We start from the raw sequence: 27,320 nt of genomic DNA on the forward strand, positions 1-27,320 counted from the left end.
GGGAGGACAAGAAAAAGCAATCTGGTCTGACTGGTTTCTTTACTTTGCTCTCAACAGGAAACCAAAACTCAGTGTGTCCGAATAGCTACAAAAGGTAAGAGGTTCATCCCTTCATGCAAAGTAGCTTTTCTGATGAAATGTGGCATTTCTATTTCTGAACCAAAGCCAGTACAATCCCTCTATTTTGAACCATTTGATTGTCTTACAATGTAATGGGCTACTGCCTTTTATTCTTTGATATTTGGCTAAGAGAGTACTGTTCTAGCAATACTTAGAATTTGGACAAAATAAGTAAAGCTTTTTTTGTTCCCCTGTCATTTTCAAGCTCTGTTTTTAGGCTGCTGGAGCGTTGCAGGTGGCGGATAGATGGACTCGAGACTAGAAAGCACACTTGGTTAAACCGTCTGTTATCCTAACAATTATTTCCAAGCAGAAGTGGAAATAATTTAAATGAAGGACATGACAGTTAATTTTCCTCAGAGCTCTGAATGTTAGCTAGACATAGGGGAGGGATGATTTGAGGAAGGCGCGTGTCTTTGATAGCAAGCAAGGCCCAGGGCTAAGGCTGACTGCATAGCTGTGAGAATAAATCATATTGACCCTACATACAGCAGGTTAATCACATACCACTCACTCAAATATGCTGTTTCATCTTGAAATTAGGACTTAGTTGTTCTGCTTGTTGTTATCTCTTGCTTTGACTGTAGTTGTAGCCATTCATTTTGGTTGCTTGATTGTGTCAACACGAGAGTTGTTTGATAGTCTCTGGCAGCATAAACAAGAAGGGAGCTTACAAACGCTGAAAGGGTACTCTGCAGAGGCCCAGCACTACTTACATTGTCTCTTTCTAATTGCATGTTGATATTCAGTGTAAAAACAACTTTAGATATGAGCAAGCAGGCATTTAAAGACTGCAGTGGCACATCAGCACCATTTTTTTAATTGCTTCTTTCAATTTAAAACTTGTTCCAATTAAAAGCTGATGCCTCTAATGAGGTAGTAGCAACCAAACGTTTTCTTGAGAAACCAGAAAATAAAATGTACTTCTCAAGATGTGTTAACATTTTCGTCAAGTGAGGTAAGCTAATAAAAAAAGGGAACTTAAAACCGTGAGCTAAGTCTTCTGTGAAAAGTACATCAGCATTATCTTCCTGATGTTTACCTGGCAAGATTAAATGTTTGAATTAAAATATATTTGCATAAACAAATATTTATGTACCACAAGCCTGTATTGCTAGGATTTGAGTCAAGGGAGAGTCTTGAAAGGCTCAGAAATTACTTAAAATATTACAGGAATGAGGAAGTGGAAAGCAGTGGTCTCTCATCATAAATTTTCTGCATAGTAATAACCAAACAGGGAAGGAATTCACCTGGCTTATGAGGAAATAATTTTTTACTTAACTATACTCAGTCCATTGATCTCGAAGTAATGTTCACAAGAGCAATAGTCCCGTGGGTGATTGTTTGTATGCCTTCCTCTGCTATAACGGTCAAGTTCACTCCAGTGGCTGTAGTCTGAAGGAAGGGGGAAATGAGTAGCCGGTTTCTTACCACCGTGCCATAAATCTTGCCTTTAACACTCTGGCTAAAGATGGGCTTTCCTGAAGTAACTGCATTGCCTGATGTATCAGTGCTATACTCCTTGAATTTGGAACTAAAACCTGAAATATTTTCTCTAACTTTATTTTAATTGATAGGTGGGAAATGTGGAGGGAGGCAACATTAGGAGCAAATGCTTTCTGTTGCTCTGAAGGAATGCATTTAATAGGACATCATCGCTTCAAAGTCATAGAGATACATTCATGTCTCTTAAACGAGTTATACTGGTATTCTGAATAATTTTTTAAAACCTGATACTGAAATTTTCTCCCATGTTTTCATTGTAAAAATAATACCACAATTTGTTGTGCTTGAAGAAAAGTATACTGCATATATTGGTTTATGTATGTGTTCATCTGGTTATGCTGGCGTTTTTTCATAGCGTGTACGTTTGCTTTGACCTAGGAGACATCTGGTTACATTTGTAATATATTCATAAGGGAAGAGAGGACTGTCTTACCTTACCTAATGCATCCCAGTAAAGCCAACATAACCTTTTAAAATCCAGCAAATTGTCTAAACTATGTATTCAGTTATAAAAGTAGTGTGTAGTTCTGTGTCATCTTCTGTGACCTGAAGAAGCCTACAGCTGGCCAAACTGAATCTTGTCATGAACACGTTGAAAAGGCATTAAAAACCATAAAGACCTGGCAGGGAAGGGGGTGAGGGAACAACATTAAAGGTGCATGTAAAAGCAAGAAGAAATTTCCCTGGTAGTGAAGTTCAGTATTACCAGCAAAGGTATTCTCTCATTTTTGTCTTATTCAAGGGTCTGGTGTTATCTACTACGTATATTCACACCGCTAAGATGTAAAGATGGAAAAAGATATGGTAATAATGTCATGGTTTGGTGCTTGAGAAGTTCATGTCCTTGAAAGCATAACCTTGATAACTTAACTTTCTTAGATGCATTATTTCCCTGACTAATTTTTTGTTTGCTTGGACAGTTCCCTATTAACATAATTTAAATGTATTTTAATGCTTAAGGGGTTTTGAACATATCATTCCCATGGGTTGCCTTCTACTTTTGAGAACTGATGGAATAGTTTGTTTATTGGTGTCAAGGTAATGAAAGTCAGCAAATTTAAATTGAAGCACTCATACTTTCCAGTCTGTGTATTCCAGGTGCAATCTTCTCATGCACTTTTGGTAACAAAATGCACTGAAGTGTGAACTCATCTAAGAGATCGTGCCAAATCATGACTAAAGTATGTTGCTGCTTTTGGTGTGTTTTGAAAAAATGTTTTTAGAGTAAGCTGAGATGCTTACTAATGTCTAGTATATTAAAATACACAGAGTAAATTCTTCATGGAAGCGAATATTGGAACAGCACCATATTAAAAAGTAGTCTCCTGAACAGTTCCTGCATACTTGCAGCTGAAGGATGAATGTCAGTGATTCTTTGATGGCCCTGCTTTAGTGTAATAATAGGATTCCTTCTTTATCTGGACACCTAGTTGCACAAAGCTTGTAATAGTTTAACGGCATTGTGACTTTTGCCCTTCTGCAGATTGGACTGAATTGGCCAAGAGCATCCCAAGTTATTTAATGTGGCGAGAGGGTATGAAAGTTGCACACATATACACAGTCTGTTCACATAAGCTTTGATTCTTGAGGAAAACAGGTTAAAAATAACTGCTTGTCACAGTTATTCCTTGGATACTTTTAACCAATAAATATTGCATTCCTCTGTCAACCTGAATTCCCTTCCCATTCAGATCCTCTTAGTAACCAGTGATCAGTATCAATTTAAAAAAAAAAAAAAAAAACAAAACAAAACAACCAACAACAAACAGTTAACTTTCTCTACCTCATTATTTTTCGAGTCTAGGTAGTAGCTTTGCCCAGTCAATAATAATCTGGCTTCCCACACATAGTAACTGAAGAAGGAGAAAAAAGTCATTTTCTGAAGTGCAGAGAAGAGTACAGGGGCTGAGGTAATAGGTCAGATATCCATTAGGAATGGGAAGAAGGCATTATGCTAGAAAACGTGGGTTTTTTGACAAAACCGTGTTACATATAATTTCCTAAAGAAAGTTCTCAAACTTCCTGAAAAGTGATTTGGGAAGGCAAAGTTCAACCAATCCATAACATTCTCATGTAACGGTGAATACATGATAACGTAACCTGCCCAAGAAAAGTATTGACACAGGAGTGTGTAAAAGATGCACAGTTCCTATAGCTTGTACTTCAGAGTAACACAAGATGTTGGTGACTGATCAGTCACATCTTGGAGTCAACTTTGACTGTGTAAAATTCTGAATGGCTTTCTACTTGCACACAACATTGGCATTTCATTTTACAGTCTAAAATGTTATCAACTGCTGAGGGAATGAAACTAGATTAACATGGTCAGAGAAGAGTGATGCTTCAAATTATTTAGCATGTAAATAGACATTTAAGAGGACAGAAGGGACAGCAGAGCTGTTATTAAGCAGAGAGTATATGAAGCTGACATTTCTGACAGTTTTTAGGCTGCCAAGTTTGGGGCTAACGCTGATTTACATGTATTCTTTTGTTTTGTTTAGGAGACCAGAGAAAAATACTGAAAATTTAATTAGAAGTAATCTACTGTGGCAGTAAATAAAGAAGTGGTGGGCCTGGCAGCTCTGTCCCAGAGTAGTTGGAAGGAATAAATGAAGTCCAAGGTTTCTCATTCTGCGTTTAAAACATGAACTTCATCACCTCCAAAATTATTTTCCCTTGTGGTTTTCATTTGTATGATTAGTTCAGGCAGTGTAGAACCTCTGTGTCTCTGTGCACGTTTGGTTCATACAGATGGATGAAAATGCCATTTGAGATGATGCGCATCTGGAAGTAATTGTGAAATAGCAGAAAATGACTTTTTAATCTGATTTGAGGAATAAAAAGGTCTGGGTGGTAACATTTCAACTGCAAGTGTGCATTTAGTCCACCATCATTATTGCTCTGAATTCATTCCCACAGCAGTTGGGGATTGATCCAAAGGCCTTTGATGTCAATGGAAGTCCTTCCACTGACATTAATGTGCTTTGGATTAGGTCTTTAGAAGTCTTAAATCTGTCTAGACCATAATTATTTCCTTGAAATTGTTCCTGATGATGTTTCTGCTTTAGGGAAATTTGTGAAAGTCAAATCACCTCCTGTAGCAGGATGCTCAAATATGTCTGTTACTGATTAATGCACAGATGAAGGGAAGATGTCAGATGTTAAATGTATATGAAACAAACTTTCTCTTATGTTGTTTTTATGTTTGGATCAATGCTCCTACAAGGTCTTTTAGCCATACCATCATAATAGGCACTGGAGGCCTAAGTGGCAATATAAATTCAGAAAAGAATGCAAAAGTTGCCTAAGTCACATCTATCTTTTCACTCATTCACAGGAAAAAGCTATTAATATGTTTAAACTTCAGTGGTCTTTTGCATAACGTCTTTTATCTCACAGAGAGGAGATGTTAACTGACTTGCTGAGCTTTCCAAAGATGGCAACAGGATATTAGCATGGCACATATTTTCCTCTTTTGTATGTGAAATTGCAGTAGCTCACTGAGGAACCACATCTGCTAGTTCTGATAAGTGATACCTTTGGTTGTAAGTAAAAAATTGAATGATCTTTTGATGGAATATTTGATGATGGTTGTAAAAAAAGCAGTTTGCTGAGGAACACCTCCATATTTCCAGACACAAAACCTGTAATGTGGGTATTTCTGTATATGTGCAGAGAGTAACAAAGTCATGGAATTCAATTACAGAAATTTGATTTGAGTAAAAAGGAATTCAAGGTAACAACATAATTTATTAGGTGAAGCTACCTGATTGATATGCATGGGACAACAATTTTCAGAGGACGTGTTTCCCATTCTGTATTATAAGGCACCAAAGAGAAGTACCCTTTTCTCCTTGTTGCTTGGCATGTCTAAGAAATAATGGGTATCTCAGAGTAACAGTAAAAAACTCTGAATTACCTAGTATTTTTTATGTTTAAGACATGGCCTGAGCTGAATCATTTTTTTTAACTGTATCTGAAGATAATTTTGATCAGAAGTATTTTCCAGTTTCTAGCCCCTTTCCTAAGTCTTCAGGAATTCAGGTTTATTACTATGTTTTGAAAGAGTAGTTGACTGCTTTTGAAAAGAAAAGTTTCATGGATGAGTAAATCTAGTAAACAAAATGAGTAAATCTAATTGCTTTACTAAAGAACTTTATTTTTAAATACATGGCTTAATGAATAAGTTTATTACATGCAAATATTCTTATTAAATTCAGTTTGGTTCTGAAAGTTAGCTATTTTAAAATTTATAAGTTTTAAAGAGGAAATGGTAATGATAGGTATGTTTCAGTATTTTTAAAAAAATCAACCATTGGAATGACGAAATTTTGAGGGCAAAGATATAATAAATATTAGCTTTTCTTGATTTTGAAATGGTTCGATATGTCTTTTGGCCTAGATAATTAACAAATTATTTTGTGCAGATGCTATAAACAGATTGAAATCTTAAGAACCTTGAAGATTTCCTACAGAATAAGAATTTTAAAAGTAAGAATTTAGGTAGAGGATTCCAGTTAAATATTAGAGAATGAACGTTGGTAAGTTACCTGCTCTAAGTGAAGGTTCAGCATCTTGGCATGCTTTTGAGCAATAAAGCTGCTTACGGTTTACCTGGACAGGAAGGACAAGCAGGACTTTATCTCAGAAAAGAATGATGCCCAAGGAACACAGAAGGACTTCAGCAACATCTAAATCAGGAATGTGCTTATTGATTTTTATGAAAACCATTTATGGCCCTAAAATCAGCATCACTGTGTTTCTCTGTATGTAATCAAATGCTTTTAACTAAATGAAAAGAAGTTCCACCTCATTGTCTTGAACATTACAAGGGTTTATTAAACCATTTGCTTGTCATCTCTGACAGCGTGCTAAGTGAAGTTCTACAGCTAGTCATCTAGAAACAAGGAGCAGCATTGCCAAGCATAGTAGCACTTTCCAAACACTGTCAAATGTGTTGCAGAGCAAGTCAGTATGGTTGATTGGCACTGCTGCCAAATCACTCGAATACAGAGATTGATGCTTTGTCAGCTGTGTAAGGAGACGAGGGCTCTGAAGTTTAGGAGCATGAACTGCTTTCTGCTCTGATGGGAAGGTTAGTGTGAACCACTCTATTTCTGGAAAGATCCTGGCCAGAAGGGTATGCAGACAGACATTGCAGGAGGGATGACTTTTCTAAAAATCATGTGGTTATCACACATCTGTCTGTCAGAGCAGGAGGTAGTTACAGGCACTGTTAAAGAGATTTTTGTAGCCAGGTAAATTCAAAGCATAGGGGACAGAATTACAACCCTGTGTGTAGTTTTCAACGCTATTGCCTTTGGAAGTGTGTGGAGGCTTTAGTGCAAATTCAGCAGTCTGAAAAGGACTGGGAATATTCTCCGTGCTTCACATGGTGAAGGTTCTCGATCAGGATGGACTCCGAGAACGCTTTGCTGTCAAAGAGGTCATGGAACAGATTGCATCCTTTGCCGCTTCTGATTAACATTTACTTTGTTGAGTCAACAGGAAAGGTAACCACATTCAATACCATATAGATGCCAGAATGTTTAACCTGAACATTAAATCAGAGGTCCCATATCTGCTGACTTGTGTTACTTGCTCTTTGCTGATGACTGAGTATTGGTTATTCATATATATGTAAGCAGACTACATATTATTGACTGTTTCAGCCCCTCTGCCAAGTGGTTTGGCCAGACCATTAGCATAGAGGAAAAAGAGGTCCTGCCCTAACCTTGCAGTGGTGGAAAATACCCTGAGGCAGTAGTCTGCACTGACAATACACTACTGAAATTTGTGAGAACAGCAATGCTACTTCAGCAACATACTTTTTCCAAAATGCCACAGTTAATAGCGAAGTCATGCAGGGAACAGCAAAAGCCAATATAGTATTTAGGACATTAAAGCAGCATGTCTGAAATAAGAGACATCTGGATTCAAATAAAAGTAAACATCTATTGTGCATTAGTTGTTGCCACTCTTTGTAAGGCTACAAAACTTGGACTGTTTATGGTCTCCATATCAAGCATCCAAACCATTTCCAACACACTACATTCATGCCCTTGCTGCCATAAAACTACAGGATGTTACCTTGAATGCTGCAATCCTACATTGCTGTCACATTGTCAGCAATGAAGCAGGATTACAGGATGCCCAGTTATGCCAGACCTAGTTCTTATGTTGGACGACAAACTGCCAAAAGCAGGTTTTCTATGGGCAGTTGAAATGCAGAGAAAAGCTCGGAGGTAGCATAATGAGGTGGTTAATGGGCGAGTTTAAGGCAAATCCTCAGTTATATAAGATTTTCTGCTCCGGCAAAGAATAGGTGCTTATGCCATCATAACATGCATATAAAATCAGAATGGTGCTATATGGTTTAAGTGAGGGGTCCTCAAACTACAGCCTGTGGGCCGGATACGGCCCCCGAGGGTCCTCAATCCTCCCCCTGGTATTTACAGACCCCCTGCCCCTCTCCCGCCGGGGGTTGGGGGGGAGTCCAAGCAGCCGCAGATGGCTGCCTGCCACTGCATCCGCGTGCCGGCCCCTGGTTAAACAGTTTGAGGACCCCTGGTATAAGTGAATATGGTAGCAAAACAGATTATAAGCGTGCCTCACAGTATCGTGAAAATGGGCATCTTTCTGGGACAGTAAAACCAAGTCCTGATATACTAGTGGAAAACAGCTGTCATAATCACTCTCTTTCCATCCTTGGTGCAATTTTATTTCTGACTTTGCCATTTTAAAGGGCTACTTATGGAAGATGTAAATTATATATTTTGTAAACACTGGCACAGGTTGCCCAGAGAGGTGGTAGATGCCCCATCCCTGGGAACATTCAAGGTTTATTCAAGGACCGCAGGATATGGCCCCTGTCACTGCTGAGGTGGGGTCATGCTGCCAGAGCAATAGAGCCTTGATTGTTACAATTGCTCGTTCTGAGATCTGGGGAAATTAGAATGTGTTGGACAAGGCTTTGAGCAACCTGATCTCATTGAAGGTGTCCGTGCTCATTGCAGGGGGGTTGGACTAGCTGACCTTTAAAGGTCCCTTCCAACCCAAACTATTTAATGATATGAAGATACATTTTTTTGTACATCTTTTTTACATCTTATTGTTGGGACCATTAGATAGTGACAGGAGAAACAAATTGTTGACTATTTGCTGGAACTGTTGCAGGAGTTTTTGCTATTATATCCGTGTTTTTAACAACAGTGAAAGGATGAGTCTTTTTCCGTATGAGAGAGAGGGTAGGATTCTACAATTACTGTAATTGGCATTCAAATTGCCTCAACATATGGAAGGCAGTTGATTTGCACAAGTAGAGGCGTTTTTTAATGTGAACCTTAATTTTTATGTGTACTAACACCATCCAGATTGTCTGAATTGCCTGCTTGTTTTGTTGACCCATTACAATAGAAAATATGTAGTGAAGCAAATCTCAAATTAATCCCTGATCTGTTTCTAATTTCTCAGATTTTGCTGAATTGAGACTGTCGTTCCTGTTTTGAAATGACAGGGCTGCATTCCCTAGAATTTTGTAACAGATTTTATAAGGACTGGTAATTCAACATGCTGACATTATTTTCTGCAGATGTAAACAGACTTTTTCATAGTTCTTTAGTGTTTTTCACTTCTGCTAGTTCATAAAGATGTAATCCTGAAGGGCTTAGTATCTGATATTATTCCAAAATTTAGAAAGGTTGTCAGCTAGTTCCCATTCTGTTTGAAATCACTGAGCCATAATGTTTATACAGGAATTTACATCCATGTGTTCATCTTTTGTAGTACTTCCTTTTGTACACCTAATGGAAAAGGGTTACCATTCCTTGCTCTGGTTGTAAAGGTTTTTAAAGATACTGGACTGTGAAATTTGGTCACTGGGTGCTTCGTCTGCTCTGTGAAACCTCTAGAAGAAGCTTCTGTCCTCTGTATCTCAGATGTGATCAAAGATGATGATTGCTGTATGTAATAATGCATTTAATTTTCTACTCACACATTTACAGAAAATGTTGCTATAGATATCAGATAGGAGGGTTGATTTTTTTTCTGATTACTGTGTTTATTGAGGAATATATGTCACAAGTCCCCACAAATAGCCATCAGATATTAACCATCAGGGTTAGAATGGATTTGTGATCGGTAACTTGTACTGCGGAGCATGCCATTGCTGTTACCAACCGCTTGCGTGATTCAGCCTAGATCATGCACTAAGATGGGAAAGGCTGGTGGCTATTTGCAGCAGTCACTACCTATTTGTAAATCTACCAAGTTCTTATTTTTGCTTTTGAACAGAATTTAGAAGCCCTCATTGTCTGTAAGTAGCTGGCAGTTTAGGGACTGAGAGATGGCAAACTGAATCTCATTATATGCTTGTCCAAACATGAAAGCTGGTAATCTGGTTGCCTTTGTCTAAAAGGATATTGCTTACTCGGCGTAAGCTCTGAAGCATGATGCTACTTAGCCAAATCAAGTAGCTTTACTCATATAGATTGAATTCATACTGAACTGAAGAGTTTTCTCAGACTCGGAAAGTGAAATAGATTTGTGCATGAGAATTGAGCAACAGAAGCCATAACTTCCTGGGCGTCCCTTTCTGAGCAGTGGTGGTGAAATTTACTCATTTTATACCCTTGGAACAGAACCAGCTGAAAGTACTTTTCCAGATCATTTTAGGAAGCAGACATCTTTTATACTTTATTTTTAGTAACTCATTCAAGGAATCGTTTTGGATGAATGCAAACAATTAGGTGAAACAATTTGGTTTGCTGGAGGAGGAGATCTGCAGTGCTTGGGTAGATCATAGTGTGGCGTAATAGATGGGAGGTATGGAGTGCTGCAGTGCTTGGAGGACAGTGGGTTGACTTTCAGAAGCTCAGCTGAAAGAAAGCCTGTTTAGTTGTTCATGGCAGGCCTCCTGAGTCATCTTCTGTTTGTGATCAGAAAAGCTCAGCAGAACCTTTGTTCTTCGGAGACAGCACAGCTGCATTGTGTTTCGAGTGCAGTCTGAGGATGTGGGACTTCTGGATATAACGGCTGACTGCCGATCCAGCTGTTGGACAAGAACCTGATGGACTTTCATATGAACTAATGCCTAGAACTTGGAGGAGAAGAGGAGCAGCCACCTGGGTACTGTTGCTGCCTGAGCCTACAGCAAGTGTGTGCTGCCTCGCCTGCTGCCAGCCAGCCCGTAGAGGGGACAGACTGGGCAGATATGCAGCACGTTGTAGGTAGTTGGGCCCCTGTCAGGGACCCGACCGCAGGATATGGCCCCGTCACTGCTGAGGTGGGGTCATGCTGCCAGAGCAATAGAGCCCTGATTGCTACAATTGCTCGTTCTGAGATCTGGGGAAATTAGAATGTGTCCATATGCTGATCAAGACACTTCGCTAGTATGTCAAAACTATAAAACCAAGTGACAGCTGCTTTTTATCAAGTGATAAAATTTCTTAAAATATTACTCCTTCCACATTTGAGGTCTTTGCTCAACCTCTCTTCAAAGCAAAACACATCAGCTGTATGGCATACTCCATTCAGTGGTGTATGGAGGCTCCTTCAGCCCTACCCAACACAGAAGTGTTTAATCAGGCTAAATTTTGTCATTGCCATACGTGGCCATGATATAAGAAGAAATGCAAGATTTGCAACAAATCATCTTAACACTTGTTAGGCTAAAGGGGAAATATATTCATGGAGGATAAGCTGACTGTAAGTCTTTTATCTTTTTCTCTCCCTTCTCAAAACATAGCTACTCCCTGTTTGAACATGGTTAAGGTAGTTGGAACCAATTTGTACGATGGTATAAGTGTATGAGACAGAAACATATACGAAACATCCCTAAACCAGAAGCTTCTTATTTTTTATGAGAACAAATACTGTCAGTCATTTTCCTATCCTGCTGGTGTTTGTATAACATTAATTTTGAGAACTATGTGATCTTTGTCTCCTGATTGAATGTCTAACTAGAGGTTTTACAGCAAAGTGAAAAAAAGATACCATCATCGTGAACACTGGAAAGTTCTTCATCTGTAAGCATAATGGCTAGCTTGTGAAATTTACAGTCTCGCAATTTTTACCTTGGTTAAAAAAACTTTGAGAACTTGTTTCCAGTTTGGGGTAGGGCATATGAAATATGAACGCGTGCTTTCATGTTCGTGCTGAGGCCTTTCCACTGTCTCTTCCATTTTGTTATTATTACTGTCCAGTTTAATATGAGGAATTTCAACTTTTCTGGTGGGAGCTCTTTATTAAAGAGAAAGGTCTTGGTTCCTCTGTGATGTACAGCATTGCCTTTGCTAGTTGTGCCTGTGCTGTCTGCATAGTGTATCAGAGCTGCTTTTCTGCAAACAGCATAGCTCATTTCTTTAGCAGCACAGTCATACAAAAATTAGTATTTTAACTTTCAGCAAGCAAACAATGGCAAATGAACAAGTGTTCAATTCACAAATCTTGCCCTATTTCTCTGTGTAGCTATAGATTTCTGTCTAGGAACCAGGCATCTCAATTGGGATCAGTGTGAGATTTTGGTTGGAGGATTGCTCTCCTCTGGTTTTTAACTATGGAGTAAAGGGAAGAAATGCAGATATTTCATCTGTATAGAGTGAGCATAGTTATTGCAGTTGTGTATATGTTTGTTAAGCAGTAACTTACAAAGAAAGAATAACCAAATGTTTTTTTCTATGTTCTGAGGACTTTTTCTCATTTTAAAGACTGACTTTTATTCCACATACTCAATTTCTCTACTATCCTCTAAAAATGTGATTATTAGTAAATTCCCATGAGTAGTGTTGAAGGAAGATGCTGTCTTAGGGATATTCTAAGTTTTTCAAGACAAAAAGGACTAGGTATCAGAATTATTATTGATTTCCAGTCACTGTAAAGTACACACACATCACAATAAAGGTTAAGTGCCTAGAAGAATGTAAAAGAGCAGAGACTTTAAGTAAAAAGAAATTCCAGATTAAAAAGAAATCAGATTAAAGTAAATGCAGTGAACTACTTTCTTTATGAGTAAGTCTGGAATGTTTTCTTATACGGCTACTGTAAACAGGATGTTTTCTTTTTTTCTTCTTAATGCAGACATGAATGCATCAATATTTAATTTGACCACAAACAGTGTATTTTTTGCTTTTAACCCCAAATATATTTCAGACTTTGTGTGTTTTTATAACGATGATACAAATTTATAAATCCTTAATGCCTTTAATGCTGCCCATATGTTGTGCTGAAATCCTTAGGAATCTGTAAAAATAAAAATCAAGAAGATAGTTATGGACTCTGAAAGCTGAAAACAGACCTAAGCCAGTCTAACAGCTAAAGATTTGTCAGCTGGATCCTAATGCTCCTAAACCTTTAGCATAACAAATGTTGCGTTTGAGAACTTATCCCATTATATCTGGGCATCTTAAATCACTCCACAGAAAAAATATAAAATAAAACAAAATGCTCTACTTCTAAATAGAAGGCATGATCTGGCATCTGTGCTTCTGCCCCAAGTGCTGTCCTTCTGTGCCACAATCAGCATGAGCTGTTCTTAGATTTATGCTTGTGGGCATATGGACAACTGGAAGTCATTTGGAGATGTCAGTTGTCCTCTTTTTTTTTTTCTTTTACCCTTATCCACTGTGAATTGCTAAGGATGCTGCTAGTTTTACTCCAAAGCAGTATGCACTCCGATTGCTTCATGTGTGGTTTTGAATTTCAGAAGCAGAGAGCAAGACAAAGCCATTCTAAGGACGAGCGTGTGTGCATATACAGGTATCTTCCACCAACAGAATAGAGAGTTGATTCCTCAGCCTGTGCAAAAGCTCTGTCTCAGGGTTTTACACACACTTGCCCCATACCTGCCAAAGATTAATCAGGCAGAAGCAATCGGAGGCTCTCATCAATGTATAGACTTTCCATGCCCATTTGAAACCCAAGACTTTTAAAAGCTAGGGGTCATTACTAGTTTGGAGGCTACCCTGCCCGTGGGACCAAGAAATTCTGCTAGTCGGCCTATCTTTTGTTGGTAGCCTTTTGTTAAGTGACAATTGCTTTCCTCCTTTCACAGCAACTATTCATGTTGCTGGGTTTTGTTTTCCCATCCACTCATAGTAAACTGATGCACCAGCACAGCATTATAATGAATTTCTATTTGGTTAGGCAAAAGTTGGATTATCGTGAGTAATCAAATTACTCCTCTGGAGACAGGATTTCTAAGTGAAGTGATGAGGTGAAGCGATTACAGCTGTAACCCTTACAAGCATAAAAAGATGTGTTATGCTAATCCTTTGTGAATGGATTGAATTGAAAGTGAGGGGAATAAAAAAGAATGCTCTTGGAAGAAGAAGGGGGTATGAAAGGACTACTGTGTCATTTATTCCCTTTTCATTCATCCTTTGTTGCTATAGAGAAAAAAAAGTAGTGGTAAACTGGAGTGCTTTACCTTTCAACTCTGTCATTCAAATCATTTAATCTTAAGCTGCCTGAAATACTGTGTAAAAAAATCAAGGCAGGGAGAAGTAGGGAGGAAGGACAGGTACAGGGAAAAGAAATGTGTGGGGGAAGTGCCAGTAAGTGTAGGTTTTAAGATTTCTAGACCTGGTATGACCTTATCTTACTTTACTGTAAAACCAGCAGAGTGAGGAGGGGGAAGAAGACACTGCAGAAAGTAAGTTATGCCAAACATTGCCTTTATCTGCAAACATTTATAGCTCAACTGTGAGGTCCTTGTTACCCTTAGGCTTGTTTATTTTCTGTTTCAGCTTTTTTCAGCTGTAAGATAGGAGTGTTCTGTTTCAAGTTAGTACCTGAAAAGACTTGTAAAGGCTTAGCTAGAAGGAGAGATGGCATGCAAATTACAGTGTAGTAATTAACTGAATAGAGCAGCATAAATATGTTTTCTTAATTGGAGAAGAAGAAATAACTTACTTGGTTTTAGTTGACCAACCTGAATAAAAATGGCCAATGGCGTAAGTTGTTTTTTCTTTTGTTTTGTTTTTTAAGATTTCAGGTAGTTCTCATTGTTGCTTTTTTTTTCCCCTTTCTGTATACTTTTTGGAGGGTGGGGACATTGACCCTGGCCAGCAACCAAGCACCCACCCAGCCACTCACTCACTGCCCACCAGCAAAACAGGGAAGAGAATCAGATAAAAAGCTAATTCTTCTAGGGCTACAGGATGAGGAATATGTGGCGGCTTAAAAAAATAGTTTTAATTGGGCTGTTGCTGTCACTGGGTTTTCAATCAGCAATTGTAATTAAAGTTTCCTAAACATTAATGGCACTTTTTACCAAAAAGTCAAGATCGGTGTAAGATGGTTCAATGCAATGAAACTTCTTTTGAATTTACAGTCACTAAGTAAACATTAAGTCAATGAGCTGAGTAAGAATGAAATTTAGTTAGTGTATTGCTATGCAGTAAAAAATTTCATGTATCCTGCTGTTTCCTGAAAAGGGCTTTATAAGCACTCAATAAACAGATAGAAAATTGATATTATATAAAAAAATCTTTTGGTGATGGAACTGATTTAATAAATACCTGCAATATCTATGAATATTTAATAAAGTGGGGTTTTGTTAGTAGGCATAAATACATTTTGCTGTAAATGAATGAAAATAAGTTTTTTTATGTGTGTGTATCGTTCTGCTGGGAGCTTAGAGCCAATACATCTAACAAATTGTTGGAAAAATTTCCAGTAGGTATTGCTTTTATGTAAACTGAAAGTCCTTAAATTGTCATCTTTATTCACTACAGTTCATGAAGCAGAAGACAAAGAGACTTGAAATAAGGTTTTTCTTTCAGTAGTTTGTATTAAGAGTGGTTGAACTACTACTCCGTTTGTCCATCCGGGCTAGCCCTGCTGATTTCACCTGCAGGTCCGCTCTCAGACGCATATGGAGTTCTTTGATTTTGCAGGTCTCAACAGTAGCTGAAGGTACAGAAGATTTGAAGCAAACGAAAACATTTTTAGTTTAAAAATCTGTTCACGCTTTCTAAAAAACACCTGTGTTAACAGTACTAATAACAAAAAAAATTAAAAGGAAGAAATGGACTCTGAAATTTGGTCCTTGCTTTGCTTATATTTAGGCTTAATCTGATTTCAAGTCATTTATATGGTCAGTGAAGATTACTTTAAGTAGTAATTCTTTATGCTTAGGAAAAATTTCAGGCTTAAAAATCTTATAAGAAGCATTAAGAGTATAGAAACAGCACAATAGTTTGAAACAGGAATTGATTGATTTGGAGGGGGGGAAGGCAGTTGAATGATGAGGTCTGCACTGGTATTTTTCTGTCAAGTAGGTGACACCACTTCCCTCACTTCAGTGACGTTGGTTGGTTTGTTTTTACCTGCACAGTAAGAAATCGAAAGGAACGTATTTGCTACAACTGGAGTTGAAGACTTAGTATCACTGACCCAAGATAATATATATCACAAGGAGGTTGATCTGTAAATCACTCCGTGCAGATTTGACAGTGCATTTCAGTCATGATTTGTAATGCTATTTACGTTCTCGTTCTGCCCATCTCACAAAAAGGCAGGCAGTTTATGCAGAGTTATGTGGTACTTTTGTGTGGTGGCAGCACATGTAGGAGTTCCATTGCTGACCAGCACAGGGAATGGCCTTTCTAGAGTGCGCAAAGTAATGTTTGTAAGAGGTCTGGGATTCTGCCTTTGGAAAGAAGGAAGGAATGAAGCCATCTCTTTTGCTCACAAAGATCCACATTTGGGTTTGCTCCACTTTTTGTTGGCATGTATCACTCAGATTCATGCAGCAAGGGAGCAGAATTCAAGTCCAATGTAAATTGACATTTACAAGCAAAAATTATTGATTTCATAAAAAGTCATTTATTTTCAGTGATAATTTTAAACACTTTCTATATCAACCATAATGATTTCTTCTTTTTTTTATGTATTTTATGCTCCCTTTTTTCTATTTTCTTTTTTGCTGGTTGTTTTTTTCAATTTCTGTTTTCCTAATACTCCAAGTCTTTTTTTCATTGTGTTTTTCCTGTTCTCTGCATGTCTGTTTTCCAGACCCTTTTGCTTTTCATTTCTCATTTTCCTTGCCACGTCTCTGTATTTTGATTCTCCTGTCAGACCTAGGGCAGCTCTTTTAACGACAAGCTGTCTTTCTGCTGCTAAACCCTGAATCATCCCTCTTTTATCTCCGCACTCTTTCTTACAGCAGGGTTTCTCCAGCCCTGGTGGGGGGCTGGGGAGAAGGCCACAAGCAAATGAGGGGAGTGTTTCAGGGAAGAAAGCAATCACATGCTATAGGCAGTACGTTTGTTTACCCAGTATTTAGCCATATTAATAGCAGCTTGAAAGGGTGCTCTTTATCCCTTCTCTCAGTTAATGAAACGTCAGCTGATCGAGATGCTTTCTGGTAAGCAAGGACTGGCTCATCTAATGTCTCTTCTCCACTGGGTTGAGAGGCAGGACCTGAAAAGCAGTCTTCGTTTTTATAGGCAATCAGTGGTCGCTGAGATTCTTTCAGCGAAGCAGAGCATGAGCTTTTTTCTTAAATACTCAGGGCCACGTGCTTAAAGCTAAATCAACTTTAAAAAGTGCTTGGGAGCCAGCTCCAGTTGAATCTCAGGGGGGCGTTTTTGAAATTGCAATAGCCTTAGAAAAAAAGCCTCAAACGTGAATCTCAGTGAAATACTGAAACTGGAAGAAATACAGAGTTAAAACTGCATTCCTTGCATTTCAGAAAATACTGCTTCATGAATTTATTTACTTATGAGAACAAGGCAATAATAACTACTTAGAGTGATGAGATCAACAGAGTCTTAGTTGGTGTCTTCATGTATGAAGTAGGCATCTTGGAATAATTCAGGTTGAAAGGGACCTCTGGAGATTACCTGGTCACACTCTTACTCAGAGCAGGTGCAGCTTAGTTGGATCTAAATTGCAAGTTAAATTAGGTTGTTCAGGGCCTTGTGAAGCAGAGTTTTTAATGTCTCCAAGGACAGAGATTCCTCTTTGGGCACCTGTCCCGGCATTTGACCACCCTCATTGTGATTTTTCATTGTGATTTTATTTTTTTTCTTTTGCACCCCTATGCTATCTGCTTTGTGATTTCCCTCGTTGCAAGTTGTGTCTGTTGCCCCTAGTCCTATTCCTGTGTATCTTTCCAAGCAGAGTCTGGCTGTGCCTTCTCTACATCCATCCATCCATGAGGCAGCTGAAGATGGCAACAACATCAATTCTCTCCTTCCTTGTTTTCTGCAAAGCTGCTTTCTGCACCCAGGCTGTACTGTGTTATGGTATTACCATGCCAAGTACAGGGTGTTGCACTTGTCTTTGTAGGTGAAAGAAGGTAGAGTTATTTTCCAGAGAATGTCATATGTAGCTGAGTGGAATTATATCAGCCCCGGTGCAAGATTGAGAGCACAGAATCAAACATTTATTTTTACCAGTAAACACCCTATGGTCTACAAAATTGCAAGACGACTAGGTCCCCTCTCCTTTCTCAGTGCGGTAGTGGTAGGTGTATTTACCCCTAAGTGATCGTTGAGATAACAGAGACAGTTGACCCTTAATACTTCAGATTTTCTAATATTTATGTTTATTGCATGGTAAAACAAGTTAGTGTTATGTGTGATTTTAGATCAAATTACATTCTGTTTCTTGCTTTTCCTTTTCAGCATTTTTACCTGCTAAAAAAGTGAAAAATATTTACCTTCTGAAGTGTTTTAGTGATCAAAAAACACCTTTCTAGTTTTCTTATGAAGTTTAATGTAATACCAAGGTTTTTTAATTTTGGTTCAGAAATACTTTATTATTCTCCACTTTGTTTCTTAAATGCTGGGGGTATGCAAATAGTTTTGTATTTAACTTTACTTTGGGGATTTTCTGTAAGTAGTAGACATGACGATACAGGATTGCTTTATGTTTTCACGCAATAATTTCTAGCCTTGTTATTACACAGAATCAGGCAAGAGGACATCTTATCTGGAGATATTGTCATTGCATTGATGGGCTAATGTTTCTTTTCAAGCACTGTAACAGTACTTTTGATTTATGAGAGGTGCTCATGCCATCTGAAATTCATCCGTATTGGTGCTGCCTGAATATGTCAGGGTGACTTCATCTACCCAAGTTTGAAAATTTTGGCTAGCTGTCTCTAAGAAAGCTGATGGATAAAACTGCCTGAGTTTTAAGGAATACGAAGCTGAAGTGAGTCATTCATTAAAGTCATATCAAGTTAGTCACCAAGGAGGTGAAAAATGGCTTTATTTGAAGAGAAGAAAGGCCATTTTCACTGTGGACAGTCAGGAATACCTGCTTATAAATGGGAGCTTGCGCTGTGGAGTAGCCTGTGTGTTTCAAATTGCAATTCACATTTTGCCAAAGGGGCAATTTAAATGAGATAACATACAGATGTGTCTTAGCCTGTGTCTCTGAACACTAGAGCACTTTGTTTTCATGTCAGTCCATGTTTAGTTCAATTTTTTTCTTATTTTAAAATGCAAATTTGTTTTTGCTTGTTGTTAGGCAAAGCTTGTGTAGATATTTTTGCCACCTCATCTGCAAGAGTTCTTGGCACTCCTTCAGTTTAAGGTGATTTTCTCTTCCAAATCAGTCACATTTTAATCAGATCACAACTGACTCAAAACCTTAAAACCAGATTTAAAGCATAAATACCAGTACAGTAATCTTCTTTGCCAGCAACCCATTACATAAATCATAATACAACATTTGCATGTTATAGTTGGCTTCATTTATTTTGACTTCCATGTGAATTTGAACCTTTGTTAGCTGTATTCTTTTTTTCCTTTGGTACAGTTGTATTTTCCTGGAGAAGCTAGCTGGGAAAGCAACAGCCCAAGGCATATCCAATACAGAGCAACTGATTTCATCCTCTGGATAAAACCAAGTAGATGCTTCACTACCCACAAAACATGCAGCCAAGGGGGGCCACAAATCCACTTTTAAACTGATACTTTTTAGTTCTGCATACTACTTTTCCTACAGCCTGGCTTCCTTCTGTCAGAGTAAAGCTTTTTGCAAGTAAAAACAGATTCATCTTTACTTTTTATGAACCACTGTAATAACAGATATAAAAAGTTCATCTAACTTTAATCATGGAGGATTTTTATTACATCTCGTTCCCCCATCACAGTTTTGTGTATTTACTTGAATAATGGAAATAACAGCAAGTCCTTTATTTCTTTGAGAAGAGAGAAACTGATTAGAGTTTAAGGTTTGAAAGCAACAAGACTTCTGTATGAAAAGAGAAAAATGTGAAAAAGCGAAGACAAATGTTCAGAAAGTGGCAATACACATTAACAGTCTTTCTTGCAGGCATGTTTCGTCCTGTAGTCTGCAGGGCTGCCACCTCTGCCTCCTGCCTTAAAGTTTCTTTGAAATACTAGTAATATAGGAATATGTAGAAAGAGAGGCAATGACACAATATGAAAGGCTTTTAATGTCATTACATGTCCTGATTTGAACTCGGTAGTCAATGGCAATCAACCCAGAGCTGCGAACATCAATGTGTTTTTTTCCTACCATTGTCATTGCATTAGCTGCATGTTGTTACAGTGCCATTACAGCTGTGTTTCTAGATGTCAGATGTGGTAAACAAGCCTATAAACAGGCTCGTGACTTACACAGGGTTTAAGGCTTAGGTAATGTATTTGTGTTGCAAATGGTTGGTGTAGCAGAAGATGTCAAAGCTTTCAGTCAGCTAAAGGCTGTTGCCTTCATCTCGCAGCTGGTAGACTAGCATGGATAAGCACCGCCGCTTTGATGTTTCAGTGCAAAATCGGGTGGCCTAGCTTAAAGCGCTGCCATAAGACCTTTCAGATGTATTTGGATAAGTAGATTTAGGAGCGACTGCAAAATTAGGGTAATGACTGAGACAGTACTTGCAGCCCACTGCGGTGTGTGGCTGGGTGATACCCAGCTGGTTTGGAAGAGGATATTTGCCTTTCCTTCATGCTCCCAGATCTCCAGTTGTTTGGATACCTATTAGAGCTAAGGAGTTCAGGAGAACCTTGAGAGTGTTGACCTATGTAGCTTTCTGAGAGTGGATGCTCTTCAGATGGGAAGATTTTAAAGAGAAGGAAAGTTTTCTGCCATGGGTGTTGCACACTAGTGTATTCTGTGTTGGTGCCCAGCTAGTCCAGCGGACTCCTGGAGGCACAGAATCATGTCAGGAAAGTATGATATACCTGAAGAAGTTGCAAAAAAATTCTCTAGATGGAAGAGTAGAATTCATGAGAAAGCATCTTTCTTCTTTTGGGAGATATATATATATATATATATATATATTTACTCTTTCACTTTATTTGAAAAAGGACCAAATTTTACAGTAAACAAAATATTGAAGACTGGCAGTCATGACAGTAAGAATCTGGGGTACTAATAACAGCTGATGGGTGCTGTTAAAGACTAGGTTTTGCATTATCTACATGGGTTTGGAAAAACTGGGACCTAACTCCAAAGGAAGAATTAACCATTTGTTTTCTTGTAGGGGATTCTGTGTATTTTCTCAACTTTTGCCATTCTGAAGGGCAAATAATAAGTGATGGGTGCTATTAAAGACTAGTTTTAGCACTGTGTAAGGACGAAGGAAAAACTATTTCAGTTCCTCCTCATTGCCTTTGTCTTTTGATTCCATCCTCAGTGTTATTAGCACTGCATTTCATCTAAGATAATTTTTCATCTTGGGAGTTTCTGTGTTTTGAGCTAGTGTGAGTGTAGTTTGGGTTGCGTTTGCAGTTTTGTGGTGGAGGAGAGTTGCTTCCTTCAGTGTAATTGCACAGGTCTGCAATAACTCTGCAACTCCTACGCTACCAGTAAATTCTCACTTATGATTTTATAGTTGCTTAAATTAGCAGAAGTTATTCACAGAATATTATTTTCAATAAATATAGCAAAATGGAACTTCAGACATTTGAGAGTAATATTTTTGCCCATAAACCATGTTGTTTATATATATATGAGAACGCTCATTATAATGTACTTTGTCTGCTAAACTTCTTAACTGTTACCTGGTGGAAAGGCACATAAAGATGAAGTATTTTGTATATTTCTTACCAAACACTGCTTTGATAGTAATTTTCTTTTCAGGTTTAATTCTGAGCTAACAAGCCATATAGGAGTCATTGTCAAAACCAGAGAATTTCTTAATGCAGTGTTTTGCATAGCTGAAATTTTATAACTAACATGAAGTGAGAATTTATTTTTTAAAATGCATGTTTTCAAAAGCAGGCTGTTTGTTCAGACTAAAACTTGAAATTTGATTAATTTGTAATGTGGCCAAAAAGTAACACTTTTTTTCCTCTCCCTAAAAAAACTTCATCAATGATCTCATTACCAAAAGGCTGGCTGGCTTTATATGTTCTCAGGAAAATATACTACAACGGGTCTGACAACAGACCCATTGTACTTAGGAAGTAATCTCAGTGACTTTGAGAAATGGTAACAGTCCATCCAACAGGTCGTTGCTAAATGGTTGTGATCAGGTGGCTCAGAGGGTTAGGGGACCATTCTCAACCAATAGCCGTTTCCAGAAGATCAGGGAGAAAGTGGCTTAGATATTGTTGTTTCAGTTCATACTTTACAGCATGCATGTTATGTATTTCTGCAACTTTTTTTTTTTTTTTTTTTTTTTACATACCCTTTCAGGGTCTGTTAGTGCACATGCAATGAAAAAAATTGGTTTGAGTCTTTAGATCTTTTCTTCCATATTGGCTACTGAAAGAAGTGCATCAAGTGGTTCCAAGAAAGTCTTACTGTGAAAACTGATTTTTTTTCCAAGACATAGAAAATTAACCAGATTTCAAAATAAAAGTAGATTGCATTAGGTATTTCTCTCAATTTTTCCAACATTTCAAATGTTCACCTGTTATGGGATGAGATGTGGTGTTTTGAAACAAGTATATAGTGTTGTCCACTATTTATATTTTGAGAGATCCTGTAGCTTTCTAAAACCTGAGTTCTCACACAGATTAGGATTTTTTCAGGGTAAGTCTCTAACCTTTGCACTGTTGGTGACAATTTTGAAATGGTGACCTGAGAAGGAACTTGTAAGATTTTAAAAACACAGTGCCAAACCCTTGAAATACAGTATTCCAATTCCTGTCAAATATTTCTCATTTGTTTTGAAGATAAGGGAGGCCAGAGGGAGAGGGGAGAAGAAAAGTTGTCATGGATTTTCAAGTCTCAGACAGACTAATGTATAGACACTAATTATCTGTGGAATATATTTCCAGTGCATAAACCAAACAACATCATTTGTTCTGTGCTTTTTGGAGTTGATGGTTCCCGAGGCAAGCACAGCTCTGCTACCTGGACCTTGTCATGGGCCACAGCCAGGAGGAGTCTCCTCTCCCTTGGGCAGTGCTGCTGCAACATGGGGAAGGGACTTGTTCCTCTGGCCTTGCAGTTTGCTCTTTGCTTGGAGAGGTGCCTTTTCAGAAGCCTTAGCCCACATTTTTAGCTTGTGTCCTGTTCTGGTTAAAACAGCTAAACTGGAAGCTGACAGTTTTAACTTCAGCTTACACCCCTGTGTAAAATACTTCGTCACTGTTGCCATCCACATTCACCCAGAGCTTTTTGTGTCCTGGGGGCACAGTTGCATCACTGAGCTAGCACACTTAAAGCTAGCTTAGTTATCTCTACCTAAACAGCTCTTTCTTGCATGATGATGGTAACTTGCAAATCAAAAGCCGTACAACAGCTGTAGATTATAAGATGCACATTCCCTATAGCTGAATCCTATCCTTGCCATACTTTGAAAGACAGTGAAGTGCCTACAAAGTACACACACAAGTAGAACATCTTAGTGGCAGGAGAAATGCACTGAAGGCCCTAGTCTGCTCTTTCAGTGTGACCTGTGGACAGCAGGGCAGAGTGCTGCTGGAACATTGTCTCCTCAGCATTGTTCCTGCTTTGGCTTTCTTCATCTGCACATGTCCAAGGTCTCACAGCTAGTGAGGTAAACGGATTCAGCAATTTCTTCACTTGATACTTCTGAATCTTTTAAGGTCAACTCTTTTATAATTGGTTATAAATTCATGGATGTTACTGCTTGCAGAGTAGTCGTTGTGAATTTAAATTGCTTCTCAGTGGAACATTGCAAAAGTCCTCATTAATTTCAGTTTCGGTCCCTAGTAGCAGCAGACACTTGGTTCACCTGATTCTGTTTTCCTTGTAGTTTCCTACCAAAGTAGTACCACTCAATGGACTGATCTGAAAGTTCCGGAGAGTAGTAAAGATGGGGTTGATTTTTTTTATTATATATGATTTAGGTACACTTCTGAAGGCTTAACAATACCACTCAGGAACTGATGATTTTATATAAATGTATATAATATACTGGAATTTCCAGGTAGCATTCTCATTATTATATGGCAAGATATGCTGTGCTAGTTGGCTTAATTAATTAAAATGCATATGAATATTTATAAGCTGCATTTTCATAATTTAAAAAACATCCAGTAGCATAAGCTCAGGATATTTTTCTGCGCTATCTGGAAGCAGGATCTGTGAGCAGGTGTTCACAGTATAAGCTGTTTACCTGGTACCATATCTGTATGCAGAGCCACCTGTGGGACTTCCTGTGCCTAACTTCCATAGCATCTCATACCATCCCAAATCTGACTAGAGGTTAGCCTGAAGCTATATTTATTTCATTTTGGTACATAAGCCATCCTTTGAGAGGGATGCTCTTTCAGAAGGAGCTGTAGGGGCCCATGAAACAGGTCTCTATCCATTTCTGTGGCAACGACCTTTTATGTAGAGAACTAATTTTTTTCGTACAAGGGCTTAACTTGTAATAACACAAAGCTCTGGGGCATGGAGGACCCCACCCACCCCACCCACCCCACCCCCCCCCCGTTAGGCATAGCTGGTAGTATCTGTGATGCCTCCCCATTTCCCCCAGCAAGGGACACACATGAGGACAAAGATGGGTGCAGTATGTTGCAACACAAAGTGAGGCAGCAGATTTTACCTACGCATCATCTCGCTACCCTCCTCTTTTAGGACGGGTGTGCAGAAGAGGCTGGCAGTGCTGGGCAGTCTGCTTTTCACCAGCAGAGCCTGTTAAATGCTGTTCCTTGGGGCAGCTGCGGACCCTGGTTACCATGGCGACAGGGATGCACCTGACACTTCAAAGCACAGCTCAGGCTATCACGTTTTCGGTTCATAATCAAATAGAAGTTTTCTTTTTAATAATGCTACCCTAAAAAGCTGTAATTTAGAGTCTTGGAAGCAACAGCTTAGATTACCCAAACTCTAGTGAATTTCTGGCATGCCTTCATCTCCCAGAAGCTGTACTCCAAGAGAGAAGAAGCTCTTCTGGAAGATGTAGAGAAGGGAGAATTGTGGGGATTCCTTTCCCTGTAAATGTATCTCCAGCTTTCAAGCTCAAAAAGAAAATCTTAGAGAGGCCAGCAGCATACCAACGTGACTCACATGCGGACATCTCTAAGACCTCATGAATCATGTGCATTGCTTGCTGGAACAAGTTGCACATCTCCTCTCCCCCATCCCTGCAAAAGCACATTCAAGTGTTTTCATCAAATAGAATCAGCAGAGAATTTGGGGGTTTTTAACATAATTAAGCTAAAAGGGGTTACGGATCTTCTCTCTCTGAACTAGAATTTATTAATTAACTTTCAGAATTCTAAAAATTTCCTTAATTGCACAATGATTATCATTCTAGCAAAGCAGTAACAAAACTGATGGAGATGGAATGGTCTTTCTGGGTAGATGATTAAAACACAGGGCAGACCAGTCTAAAAGAAAATATTCATCAGAGAATCTTGCTTAGTTTCTCAAAGAGCCCTTTTCTCAGGTGGTAGACTGCCATATCTCCAGAGCTGCCTGGAACTCCAGTTTCATTTGATGTTATCCTGATGTTACTTTGCTTAGCTCATTCAGACATCATTCCAGGTTTTAATTAAAAGTTTTTGAATGCCACATAACAAAGGTGCAGAACAGATTATCTTGAGCAGAGCTATTTTGAATATCAAGCTATGCAGCAATAACATCAGTTTGTGAGAATTCAAAGATTTGCCATAAACAGAAATTAACGTTCAAAGAAAATGCAGTATAATAAAATAGCAGCTTTAATCATGCATAAAACAGCTTCTTCCCTTGCTCACACAAAGGAAACCCAGCATAAAATGCTGTGAATGTTAAGAGAGTCAAATGGTGTGGTGAGAAGGTTACGTATAATACCGTGTTCAGGACTTCTGATCTAAAAGCTGTGTTTTAGAAGGCTGGCTGTTCTCTAAGTGGTACCATACAAGCAGCCCTGTGAAATCCTATCAGAATCTTCTGCTTGAAGAATTTTGTTTGGATGAGCAAGTAGAATGTGATTATCTTGATTCCAACACCATCTCCTTAGGAAAGTATAGGTGAATAAATTTTGTGCTGAATCTCATAAATTCTCTGACAATTTTGCAAGGCTGTGTGTAAATTCTGAACCACAGAAGGAAGAAGACAGGAAAGCAGTATGTGCCACTGCTGGATTCCTTATGCCACAGTCTATGTTAAGAATTAAGTATGAATACTATGCATACACTCAAATTAGAAGTGGGTGTTGGATTTTTAGGTGTATTTGATTAAAAACAATAATAAAAAAGAGGAATTAAGTACATCAGGAAACTGTGAGAGTAAGATGGAATCTACCTCACTAGCTGTTTAGATTTTTACTGTCCCTGAGAGTGTTAGCAATCCTAGTCTAATTTAGAGCTGTTCACAGCTGAACTTCATGCTATTGATCATGGAAGTCAACTGGTTGAATATTGTCCTTTAGTTTCTATGAAAACAAGGAAAACAAGTTTATATATGGTACCTGTTACTGGCAATGTGCAGAGCCAGAATCACTGGATTGAGTTGTTTTATGAACTTTGTGAATGGGACTGTGGAATATGATTGCTGTTACTGCTCATTAGTTCAGAAGAAAGGGGAGTGGATAAGTTGCTAAATCCAGTGTTCTCCTACAAATCTAGCTCATAAATCTTCTGTGTATGCAGCTATTTTTATGGGGGTAAAAAATGTAGTTAACTCTCAGTTTCAGATGAGAAACTCTTCTTGCAAATCTTATGCAAAATTGGTTTGCACTGGTTGAAAACTGTAGAATTATCTCTTAGACTACAGGAACAAATTGTGAAAAACATAGTAATATGCATGGATATTGTAAAAATTAACACTTAATTGAACATCTATTAGAGTAAGAACTGGCCAGAGGAATGAACAGCCAACAGAGTCCATTTTCATAGGATCATCATTCTGTTACCACACAAGGTGGTTCTTCAAATCAGTAAATTACCTTTTACTTTTTTAATTACTGTAGCTCTCCAATTTAGAGAAAAGGATCTTGAGGGGGACCATGTCAAACACTTAGAGGAGTCAAGGCAGATTACATCAGAAGCTCTTCCTTTGTCCACTGATGTAGTCACTCCATCATAGAAGGCCACTAGGCTGGTTCGGAAAGGTTTGCCATTGCTGAAGCCTTGGTTAGTTGAGTTGCTTGCTTTGGCAAAACCAGCAGTTCAGCCTATAGAAGAACCAATTCAGAGAAAGAAATATCCTGACAATCTTGTAGTCTAGAGGATAGAAAAAGCATATTCTCAGAGTAAGCAGAATTTTGCTTGCTACTGCAGTCCTTGTGCAATCAGCAACCAGGAGACGCTGGTTTACGCACGTAAGTTTAACCCATAGGTTCAAGGTTTCTGTGTTTTTGT

General features: G+C 38.5%; 1 protein-coding gene across 4 annotated transcripts in view; it reads left to right on the forward strand.

The window, feature by feature from the left end:
* PTPRK (protein tyrosine phosphatase receptor type K) overlaps positions 1-27,320 on the forward strand; it is a 414,786-nt gene that overhangs the window by 343,369 nt on the left and 44,097 nt on the right. For all 4 annotated transcript variants that reach the window (XM_080390374.1, XM_080390373.1, XM_080390376.1 and 1 more), the window contains exon 13: positions 58-94. In XM_080390374.1, coding sequence (XP_080246500.1) covers positions 58-94 — 37 coding nt within the window. The remainder of the gene's footprint in view (positions 1-57; positions 95-27,320) is intronic.

The sequence above is a fragment of the Falco punctatus genome (genome assembly GCF_963210335.1).
Source record: "Falco punctatus genome assembly, chromosome: 5".
Taxonomy (NCBI): domain Eukaryota; kingdom Metazoa; phylum Chordata; class Aves; order Falconiformes; family Falconidae; genus Falco; species Falco punctatus.